The sequence below is a fragment of the Silurus meridionalis genome, chromosome 16, assembly GCF_014805685.1.
Source record: "Silurus meridionalis isolate SWU-2019-XX chromosome 16, ASM1480568v1, whole genome shotgun sequence".
Taxonomy (NCBI): domain Eukaryota; kingdom Metazoa; phylum Chordata; class Actinopteri; order Siluriformes; family Siluridae; genus Silurus; species Silurus meridionalis.
In genome coordinates this window covers 1,754,210-1,766,124 of record NC_060899.1, presented here as the reverse complement: position 1 = coordinate 1,766,124, position 11,915 = coordinate 1,754,210, and the positions used below count along the sequence as shown (strand labels likewise).

Genomic DNA, 11,915 nt, shown 5'->3' with positions numbered 1-11,915 from the left:
TACACGATCAAAGTACCTATTTTGTTTGCAGTTATGCCAAAACGAATGCCAATGGGGTTCCAGAATGTAGGTCAGAACTTTGTGCAAGGCCAAGCTACCGTGAGTGGTGCAGGAACCTCCACTGGTAGTACCCTTCAAATTCAAAGTGGCCAAAATATGACGCATACAGGTAACATTTTTCAAGAGAACTGTTTTTTGTTGTTATTGTTATTAGTTTGAATTGCTTGTTTACTTATATAATGTTTTAAATAACACTTTGTTGTAGGTCCACCTCCTTCGGTTTCAACTCCGAATCACATGCAGCCCAATTCTTTACCCCCTGGTGTAATTAGCCATCATGGTGGAATGGCTCCTCAGCCCCCATCCACCTCTGGAGGTGTTATGGGACAACCTCAGACAGGTTTACAGACTCAGATGATGGGAATGCAGTCCCAGCTTCAAAATCAACCTGTAGCTTCCTCTCAAGGTCAAATGGTTCAGGGCCAAGCAGGAGGTCAGACTGTTCTGTCTCGGCCTATGAATCAAGGACAGCGAGGGATGACCCCTCCAAAACAATTAATGCCCCCACAGGGGCAAGGAATGATGCAGAACCAGGCTCAGCTTGGTGGGGTACAGGGGCACCAAGCATTAATGATGCAACATCAACAACAGCAGCCACAGCACCAACATCAACAACAAACATCACAACAGCAGAATGCCATGATGGAACAGATGGTAGCAAATCAAATTCAAGGAAATAAGCAGGCTTTTGGGCCCAAAGGTCAACCAGCTGTTATGCCAGGTCAGATGATGCGAGGTCCATCGCCTAATTTGCAGGGCAATATGGTGCAGTTTCAATCACAGCAACAAATGACTCCCCAGCAACAACAGCAAATGGCTCAATTGCAGCAGCAGCAACAATTACAGCAGCAGCAGCAGCAGCAACAATTACAACAGCAACAACAACAATTACAGCAGCAGCAGCAGTTGCAGCAGCCACAGCTCCAACTGCAACAACACCAATTGCCACAACAACAGCTACAGCAGCATCAGCAGCAAATGGCTCAACAGTCGCAGCAGATCCCAGTGAATGGTAATCTCAACCAACCGTTAGGGATGCACGGTCCTCAGATGCGACTTCCAGGACATCTGGTCCAACAACAGCTCCAACAACAGCAACAGCTTCAGCAAAAACAACAGCAGCAACACATGATGCAACAGCTACAACAGCAGCAGCTGCAGCAGCAACAGCTACAGCAGCAACAACAGCAACTTCAGCAGCAGCAGCCTGGACAGCAGCCTGGACAACAGCACCCACATCAGCTCGGAGATGGCTCTGGAAACACAGCTGACATGAGCCAACAGCAAATGCTTCCTGACATGCAAATGGGCAATGGACCTTTTCCTGGTCATGGCATGCCTTTCAATCCCCAGTTTTCTGGCCAGATGCCCATTGGTGGACAAGCAGCTGGGTATCCAGGGAATAAGGACGTTACACTGACTAGTCCTTTATTGGTTAACCTACTTCAAAGTGACATTTCCGCTAGCCAGTTTGGGCCCGGTGGAAAACAGGGAGCGGGTGGGGTTGGGGGTAACCAGGCCAAACCAAAAAAGAAGAAACCACCTAGGAAAAAGAAACCCAAAGCAGGAGAGGGGCAACACTCTGCTGAAGGTCTAGGGTAAGGAAAAAAATATATAGTGTATGCTACAGTTATACATTATGAAGGCAAGTGTGTGATCGGTGTTTTCCTTCACGTAGGGGTTTGGATTCAGTTTCACAAGGATTGGATGATGCCGAGTTGCAAGGTCTAGGTAGTGACCAAGCAGCTGGCACGGATTCTTCCAACCCAAAGCTTCCTGAATTTGCTAACAGGCCAGGTAAGAGATTTAAAAAATATTATATTTGACGGGCAAAATGTTTTAAAAGCAAAGCACGGTTCTTTCTTGATTTCTGATCAGAATCAGTTTGTCCTGCATTGCCAAGTTGTCCCTGCTCAGCCTTTGGACAATGCCAGTGGTTATTTTAATTATGCGATTTTTTATTTGTTTAATTCATGGCTTCATTCAGAATTGAAATATGTCTACAGTCTATAATGATTCTGCTTAGAGGAAGGCTGTTGGTTGAATATTTATGCAGTTGCAATGAATTTTTTAATTTGATTTAGGCCTTCCTGGACAATCGGGAGATCAAAGAGTTTTGCAGCAAATGGCAATACCATTTATGGCCCAGCAGCAGCAACAGTTACAACAACAAATTCAGCAGCATCAACAGGAGCAGCAGCAGCAGCAGCAGCAGCAACAAATGCAAAAGCAACAGATGCATATGCAGATTCCAGGTCAACCTGGAACACCACAAGGGCCACAACAAGGACAGCATCAAATCCATCCACATCACTTACAGCTTCAACAGCAGCCCCCACAGCATATGCAGCAGCAGCAGCAGCAACAACCACAGCAACAGCAACCACTGACGCAGCAACAACACATGATGATGATGCTTAAAATGCAGGAACAAGCAAAGAATCGACTTCCACTTCAACAAGCTGGCCATCCCCAGAGAGCTCATGTTAATCCTGGTGATCCTGCACAGAGAATGCCTGTCTCCCAACAAGGGAACATGCCTGTAATGATCAATTTACAAGGGCATGGAGGTGTCCCACCTTCTCCAGAAAAAGCCAGAGGCATGCAGCCAGTAGTAAACCCACAGATGCCTGCTGGAGCAAGAAGAATGCCTCATCCAGACATTAGTCAGGGAACCCCAGGAATGGCACCAGAGGAAGCATCAGGCACCTCAAACTTGCAGGACAGGGCATCAATCGAAATGGTGCCTCAAACTGGGAATGCAGGTCAACAGACTGTTAATCAAGGTCCTAATTCTCATCTGTTGAAATCCGTACCTTCAGTTGGATCAGTCTCTCAGCAACCAGGAGCGAGTCCGCAACAACAACCCCAGCAAACACCAATGGCTGGCTCTCACAATCTTCATTTTCCCAGTGCTCCTTCTACTTCCCAAAGCTCTCGCCCTAAGACACCAAACCGTGCAAGCCCTAGACCATATCACCATCCCTTAACCCCTACCAACCGTCCACCCAGCACTGAGCCATCGGAGATAAATCTCTCCCCCGAGAGACTGAATGCCTCAATTGCCGGTCTTTTCCCCCCAAAGATTAATATCCCACTACCACCCCGACAACCTAACTTAACTCGAGGTTTTGATCAACAAGGTCTAAATCCTACCACTTTGAAAGCTATTGGGCAGGCTCCCCCAAGTCTGGCAGCTCTTAACAACAATAACACTAGTGGCAATAATAGTGTTCAACAGGGTTTTACTCAAGCTAGTAATGCTACGAACGCTGGTGCAAAGCAAGAGAAACAAACTGTTGGAGGGCAAACAAAGCGAGCTAGTCCGAGTAACAGTCGACGATCTAGTCCTGCCACAAATAGAAAAATGGCCGCTCCTAGTCCAGGAAGGCAGAAATGGACTAAGACCCCTTTAACCTCCATAGCAAATCAACAACAAATGACAGGTTCTCAAACTGTCCAGGCCAGTGCTTCTTCTGTCCTCACAAGCCCCACTGTATCTGTATCCTCAATAGGAACTTTAGATTCCCAGCAAAATCTAAACCCCCTGCAAGCAGTCTCTAGTAATCCAGATACCATAAGAGATACCCAAGTGCAGGGATTACAGCTAGACCCACGTCAGACTGCACAAGTGGAAAGAGATCAATCTGCTGTTAGAATGGCAAATCAACGCATGTCATCCCAGGAGTCAAAAGTTCAAGACCGTAATATGCCACCTGAGCAACTGTCAGAGCAGATTCATGCAACACCGAACCCACCACTGCAAGAGCATGGAGCTTCTTTTAGAGATGCACCAACATCTCTCAATCAGTTGCTAGATAACACAGACCCTTCGTCCTCGTCCACAAAGGCACCCAAGGTTACTCTTCCAGTAGTTGTAGATCGAAATTTGGTGGAGCAAGTGAGCCAACACAACCCCAGTACTGCCCAGAGCAGTGAGAGTGGGTTGCCCACTAGTGAACCTGATCAAAAATCCAAGCTTGCTCCAAGGTCTAGTCCAAACGTGATTCAGACTGGCAATCATAGCCTTCAGTCATCCTCTAGTGTACCAACTGTTAGCCTAAGTTCGTCTTTGCTTTCTAGCTCTGTTTCAACTGCTAGCTTACATCCCAACCCTTCTGTTAGTACTAAGCAAACAGTCTTGCACAGACCCACATCATCAGGATCCACTCAACCAAATCAAATAACTGTTTTTGTGACCCCCAATCCCATTAGTTCTGCTTCTAGCACAGCATCTGCCGTGACGCCAGCCATCGTTTCAACTGTGCTTGCATTACCCACTAAGAGCATAAGACCCCCAGAAGTGCACCAACCTAGTCCTAATCAAAATCGTCCTCCACATTTTATCACTGGACCTTTATCACAGGTCTTTTTTCAAGTCCCGTCTGTCTCCGTACCATCAAGCACCAATGGGGTTCCTGTCACTATGGTTGGGCCTATTCAAGTATCTGCCAATATTCAACTTACTCCCGCTCCAGTTTCAGGTGTGGCTTCAACTTTGTCTGCTCCTATGGCGACACATTCCCCTGTTGTAAGCATAGCCACAAGTCAGCCAGGTCGGGCCGTGATTGGACAAATCCAAGTGCAAGTGCCTGCAAGTCAGGCATCCTCTGTAAACATTGTCCATCCTCCTCAAAAAGAGAGCACTTCTGAAGCCCCAGTTTCAAAAATAAGTTCTTTAGGACAGTCATCATCTGTACAACATAGCACATCTCCAGTTGTCCCCTCATCTGTTCACCAACCTCTGACATCTTCACCTGCCTGCTCCAGTCCAGGGAGTACTAGTACTGTTGCTCGCAGGAGTCCCCTTACACAACCAACAACATCTATTGCCAAGAGCAGTCCAGTTCAAAATGTTTTGAGTAAGACATCTATTGCCCACACTGGTAACACCCATCAGATGCTACAGCAGACCACAACCCAGTCAGGAAAACCAATAGACAGTGCACCAGCTCAAACCCCGCCTCAAGCGGTTACAAAGGCAACACTTCCTAGTTCTCTGCCTCCTACCACATCTGTCTCCTCTGCACCAAATGCACCTCCATTGTCAGCATTAATGCCTACAGTTTCAGCCTCTGCAATTATGCAGCCACCATCTTCCTCTTCCACCACAGCAGCTAGTCCTTCAGTGATCACTCCCAGCTCTGCTGCCGTACCTCCTGCCAGTTCTGCCTCCAGCTCTCCAACAGTCACTACTATACCTGCGCCATCTGTTCCTTCTTCTGCTACAGTCCCACCAGTGACCATTGCACCACCCACAGGTCCTGCAGCAGGCCCATCTCCACTACTTCCAGCTGTAGAACCACAGCCTTCTACGGTAATTGAGACAAGCTTGCCCGAGTCCACAAACTCCACGGCACCTGTTAAAGATACTCCAACTCAAGGTATATACTTCATTCCTTAGTCATTAGAAGTAGAGATCGACCGATTTCATGTCGATTAATTGACACAGATAGTTGATTGCTGGAACTAATGTCAATCTTCAAAATTCTATACCTGTAATTCTTCCGGTTGGCGTCCGGTGTTGAAGTGGCTGAGAAGGTCAATTAAAAGAACTACAGAAACAGCAAAAAACTATTAATACACACCAGACTGCACAGAGAGCGCTATATTAATTTTATTTATTATAATTTGTTGATTATATTTATTAATATCATTCATATTTTATTTAGCACATTTTCATGATTCAGTATTTTTTTATTTTTGTAATATAGATACATTTTTTTTTTTTTTTTTTTATAAATCTAGTGTCTATTTTAAAATTATAGTTTGATTAATCATTATTCGGCAAGTACAATCCAACCAAATATCGTTATCGGTACAATCCACTATCGGCCGACCTTTAAATAGTGTCTTTTAATTCTGTTACAGTACTCAAGACTTATTAAGTGTTATTAATTGTGTCATTACAGCTCCGCCTGCACAGGAACAACAACAACAACAAACTGGTAAACACCCATGTTTTTGTTTTTTTCTCTAATTTTTCAATGTAAATGAAGCAAAGAAAAAAGCTTCCAGACTTCAGCAAATAAAAACATCCCAATAAAAAAATCAGATGATCTGATCAGCATGCAATTGATGGTCTTTAAATGACTTCCCACTGAGTTCCTCTATATCGATTTATGCGACATTTTTTTTGTCGATTGTTTGTGTGTTTGTCAAAATGTATAGTATCCACTCACACAGATTACTACCGCAATTTCTGGACTATAAGCCGCTACTTTTTTCCCCACGCTTTGAACCCCTGCGGCTTAAACAATGAAGCGGCTAATTTATGGATTTTTCCGGGGTTTTTCACGGTTTCACAAACTTTAAGCCAAAAACTGAGCCCCATAACATCAGACCAATAAAATTGGCGAACGGGTTCAGGTGAACCAATGAAACTCTTTATATTAAATCAGATGCGCTCCCACTGATTCGGGCCGCACCACATCATAAATATGGATGATGTTCCTCTGACGTTTGACCTGCCGCTTACTCGGACTGTCTACAGGAAATGTGAATCATTCGTCACGCTGAAAACAACCGGGCATGAAAACACATTTCACCTGTGTTCTGAGCTGCACGGCATTGGGAGAAAAGCTTCACCGATGGTGATTTTTAAACGCACGACGATGCCAAAAGAAAAACTCTCGAGAGAAATAGTTGTGAAAGGAAGGAGGAAGACAGTGAACAATGACTTTCTTGGTCGGCTACTGTTTAGATACAAGCCATGTAACAGACACTGTCTTTCATTAAAGCCTGTATAAAGTTCATTAGTTTCAATGTAGACACAGCGGCTTATAGACAGGTGCGGCTTATTTATGTTCAAAATAAAAATCTTTGTCAAATTCAGTGTGTGCGGCTTATATATGGGTGCGTTTAATAGTCCGGAAATTACGGTAGCAGCTTTTTCCCCCAAACCCGTGGTGGGTACTTTAAAACATAACATTTTTGGTAAAACTTGATTTGGTCCCAACTTTAGAATGCCAGTTTTAGGTCTGTGTTTATCTGAATCTCTTATCATAATCTATCCAAAGCGGTAATCCAAGATTTTTTCTTTCCTTCTTCTTTTTTAGGCGAAGGAGTGCCCTCTGTCGCAGAACAGGGGTAAGGCAAACTCATCCAGAGTTATTTCCTTCGTTCGCATTTCATTTTCCATTTCCCTGTTGTTGTTTTTAAACGTCTATTAAAATTGTCTCTAAAAGTGAAATAAAAATCTTTTGCGATTCATAATTATGACTTTATTTGTTGCGTTTTATGTCCAGTGAATGTAGTGCTCACTTTGGTTTGGCTGTAACATGACCTGATTTTGCGGGGAATCACTAACTTTGGTGTCACAATCGTTAAAAATCATGAATTGACCCGATCACTCGACTCAAATTTGGGGATTACGGGTAAAAAAAAAAAAAAATTGTGATGTTAAGCAACAAAGCAGTTTACCGCTGTTTTTCCACTTCTATAACAGATGGGCAAAGAAAAGAAAGACGCCCATCGACTTAGCCCAAAGGTATGTATATACCGAACCTGAAGATCTCCCTGCACGGGTGTGTGCACAGGGCAGCATCACCACCTTATTTAACAAGGTTGTGAAGAGGAGACGGACATTATCTGTGGTAGATGAGGAAAAACAGCAATTCCTGAATTGTAAAACCGGCTCCACTGGGGCCTGTAGAATCATCATCATTATTAATAATAGTAGTAATAAGAAGAAGGACTTTGACTGTGATACCTAAGTGACGTGCACAAACATTATCAATGCATACCGTGTTTCCAACAAAGAAATCCTGATTTTGTCAGTAGTTTTCCATTCAGCGTGTTGCTTTTGCCTCGCTGCTGTCTTGTCTATTTAGGGAAGCAAGAGGTCCGGCTGAAAAGGCCAAAGGCCCCAGCCGAAGGAGCTCACGGGCTGAGAAGGACACTGAAGAGGAAGTGCCTGAAAACGGACAGAGAAAGAGGGCAGCCAGACCGGGGTCGGCGTCTACCAACCCAGGGAAAGCTGCGGGTGAGGATTTTGCGGTCTGATAGGATTATATTTTGAGGATTCTGATTGGTTTAGAAGGTGTTGGTTATTATCTTCAGGCTGCTCTTGGGCAAAGTGGCTAAAATCTAAAATGGCTTTTTTTTTTATTATTAAAAAATGTAATACATCCTATAGATCTCTCCATACTCTAGTTCTAGAGTTCCTATGCATGTGTGGAATTTGATTTGGCCCATTTCCACGCTAACCAAGAAGTGGCAATCGGCTAATGCTAGCGGCTAATGCTTTAGCCTTTTTTGTCCCGCTTTAAGAATTTCTCTTAAAAGGAGAAAATCCTGTTAAAGCCACACATCGAGGGAGTGAAATAACGAATGAGTGAAGTGTGTGAAAATAAGTAGAACAGTATAAACTGTTCTGTCATGGTGTGGATGGAAAGAGAAATGGTGTAGGGGGGATTCTGAAGGAAGAGTACAGTAAGAGTGTAGGGAGGTGAAGAGAGTTTCTGATAGAGTGATGAACGTTAAGCTGGAAGTTGAAGAGGTGATGATAAATGTCATCAGTGCTTATGCTCCACAAGTGGGTTTTGAGATGGAGGAGAAGGAAAAATTCTGGAGTGAGTTAGATGAAGTGGTAGAGAGTGAATCTAGGAATAAATGATAAGATATTGAGGAAGACTTCAATCGGCTGCAGCAGGTGAGGAGGGATGTGGTAAAAGCCAAGATAAAGGCATATGAGGAGCTGTAGGAGAAGTTGAACACTAAGGAAGGAGAAAAGGATTTGTAGCGATTGGCCAGGCAGAGGGACCGAGCTGGGAAGGATGTGCTGCAGGTTAGAGCAATAAAGGATGGAGATGGAAATGTAATGACTAGTGAGGAGAGTGTGTTGAGAAGATGGAGGGAATATTTTGAGCAGCTGATAAATGAGGAAAATGAGAGAGAGAGAGAAGGTTGGATGATGTGGAGTTGGTGAAGCAGGAAGTGGATAGGATCAGTAAGGAGGAGTGAGAGCAGCGATTAAGAGGATGAAGAATGGAAAGTCAGTTGGACCAGATGACATACCGGTAAAAGCGTGGAGATGTTTAGGAGAGATGCAGTGGAGTTTTTAACCAGATTGTTTAACAAGATTCTGGAAGGTGGGAAGATGCCTGAGGAATGGAGAAGGAGTATGCTGGTACTGATCTTTAAGAATAAGGGAGATGTGCAGACCTGCAGTAACTACAGGGGAATTATGTTGATCAGTCACACCATAAGGTTATGGGAAAGAGTAGTGGAAGCCAGGCTGAAAGAAGAGGTGACCATCTGTGAGCAACAGTGTGGTTTCATGCCGAGGAATAGCACCACAGACACATTATTTGCTTTGAGAATGTTGATGGAGAAGTATGGAGAAGGTTTAGGAAGAAAGTTTAGAGAAAGCATACGACAGGGTGGAGAGAGGAGTTGTGGTATTGTATGAGGAAGTCTGGTGTGTCGGAGAAGTATGTGAGGGTGGTGCAGGACATGTATGAGGACAGTGTGACAGCAGTGAAGTGTGCAGTAGGAACGACAGAATGGTTCAAGGTGAAGGTTGGACTGCATCAAGGATCAGCTCTGAGCCCTTTCTTGTTTGCAGTGATGATGGACAGGTTGACGAAAGAGGTCAGACAGGAGTCTCCCTGGACTATGATGCTTGCGGATGATATTGTGATTTGTGGTAAGAGTAGGGAGCAGGTGGAGAAGATCCTGGAGACGTGGAGGTAGATGCTGGAGAGGAGGGGAATGAAAGTCAGTAGGAGTAAGACAGAGTACATGTGTGTGAATGAGAGGGAGGGCAGTGGAGGGGTGCGGTTGCAGGGAGAAGAGGTGGAGAAGGTGGAGGAGTTCAGGTACCTGGGGTCAACAGTGCAAAGTAATGGAGAGTGTGTTAGAGAAGTGAAGAAAAGAGTGCGGGCAGGGTGGAGTGGGTGGAGAAGAGTGATAGCAGGAGTGATTTGTGATAGAAGAGTATCTGTGAGAGTGAAAGGGAAAGTTTAGAGGACTGTGGTGAGACCTGAGATGTTGTATGAATTAGAGACAGTGGCATTGAGTAAAAGACAGGAGGTGGAGCTGGAGGTAGCAGAGCTGAAGATGTTGAGATGTTCGTTGGGAGTGACGACGATGGACAGGATTAGAAATGAGTTTATTAGAGGGACAGCGCATATAGGACGTTTTGGAGACAAGGTGAGGGAGGTAGAAGAAAGAAATTTGACTTTGTGAAACCTGCAGAAACCCTGTTTTAGTTCTTAGTTACAGTATCTGTAGAACTTTCCAGATGTTTTCTATCCCTATAACAGTGAGAAAACATTCTTTATAGCTGTTGTACATGAGAACAGAAAGTAAATCGTTTCACACACGAACAAATCAAATGCAAAAAAAGAAATTAATAAATAATTTTAGTGATGCAAGTCAGTTAAAAAGTGTGTTATTGATAATTACATTGATTTATTCATGTGTATTTTCTAGAATCAAACACTGGAGCGAGTCCCACGCAGGCCAAGCGAAGGAAGTCGAAGTGATCATGAAGCTTAACACACCTGTGAAATGTACATTTCTCTCTCGAACTGTTTTATCTGCTGTTTTTTCTGTAATCATGTTGCGCGCACGCGTGTGTGTGTGTGTGTGTGTGTGTGTGTGTGTGTGTGTGTGTGTGTGTGTGTGTGTGTGTGTGTGTGTGTGTGTGTGGTAGCCATGTACAGAAATGTTTTTAAAAAGAAATTAATGATGTTTTTGTTCCCTGATTCTAAGTGATATCCTATTTACATCTGTGTGTGTGTGTGTGTGTGAGAGTGTGAGATTTGTCCTGTTTTTTATATATGCTGGATTTAATCATGAGGCCTGGTGATAGATTGTATAATAATAATGTTACAAAAATGGATTGAAATGGTTTTGTGGTTTATTTGTTTTTGTTTTTGTTTTGTTTTTTACTTCCTGTCCCTGGACATGGATTAGTTAATGATCTGCGCACTTCTCACCTCCTTGTTACTTGACTAAATTTTGTTTAAGTTTAAAATCCTTCTTCTTCATTTTCTGTTCATTTGGGCAGCTAAATATTTTTTTTCCCCCCCTGTACCATCTTCTCTCACACACACTTTCCCCCCCGCAAACAAAAATCTCAATCACGTGAAACCTGAAATTGAAAATAAAAGCTTAATTTCAAGTCAATGTTGTCATCAAATCATTTCAGTTCAAACTGTTGTTCCTGTGCATGACGTAGCTCCATGAAGATCTGGAAGATCTCCTGCTGTAATTCCTATTAAACACCTTCGAGATGAACGTGAACGCTGACTGCACCCCAGGAACCTTCTCATCTTCACCGCTACCTGACTTTACTCACACCACTGTAGCTGAGTGAATCTCCACAAACATCTAAACATCTTCCCAGGAGAGTGGAGCTCATTATAACAGCACATGGAGACTACATGTGGAACAGAATGTTTTAAAAAAGTATGGTCGGGTGTCCACAAACATTTGACCTGCTTCCTGATGAGCAAATTCTAAAACAAATGATTTTATTTAAATATGTAAATTAATAAAATGATTTTTTTTTTATTTAGAAATCGCAATTCTAAAATAAAACGTATTGAAAGTAAAAGTTCTGTTCGATGATATTTAACATTTATTCAGATTCAGAAATATTTTGTGTGTTAATGTCCCTGTGATGTAACTAATTTGAACGATCAGTGTGTCTGAAGTTATTACAGAAATTACATTTACCTTCAAAATTATATATAAAAAGTCTCAGGACGAAGAATAATGTACATATTTTGTATGGAAGGAAACAAAACGTGTATATTGTTTAAAACAGAGTTGTTTTTGCTGAACGTGCATTTTTTTCATCACCATGTGTACATTTGTGCAGTGTTGACTTCCTAGAGCTATTA

At 43.2% G+C, this 11,915-nt stretch overlaps 1 protein-coding gene across 5 annotated transcripts in view; it reads left to right on the top strand.

The window, feature by feature from the left end:
- The window catches only part of ncoa6 (nuclear receptor coactivator 6), a 37,154-nt gene that overhangs the window by 5,948 nt on the left and 19,291 nt on the right, over window positions 1-11,915 (top strand). For 3 of the 5 annotated variants that reach the window (XM_046870200.1, XM_046870199.1, XM_046870198.1), the window contains exons 7-15: window positions 32-169; window positions 266-1,658; window positions 1,739-1,857; window positions 2,145-5,444; window positions 5,973-6,008; window positions 7,119-7,149; window positions 7,508-7,549; window positions 7,893-8,044; window positions 10,498-11,196. In XM_046870200.1, the coding sequence (XP_046726156.1) occupies window positions 32-169; window positions 266-1,658; window positions 1,739-1,857; window positions 2,145-5,444; window positions 5,973-6,008; window positions 7,119-7,149; window positions 7,508-7,549; window positions 7,893-8,044; window positions 10,498-10,550 (5,264 nt within the window). In that variant the 3' untranslated portion in view covers window positions 10,551-11,196. Of the gene's footprint in view, window positions 1-31; window positions 170-265; window positions 1,659-1,738; window positions 1,858-2,144; window positions 5,445-5,972; window positions 6,009-7,118; window positions 7,150-7,507; window positions 7,550-7,892; window positions 8,045-10,497; window positions 11,197-11,915 lie in introns of those variants that run through there. The other 2 variants (XR_006928200.1, XM_046870201.1) reach the window with 2 other exon arrangements.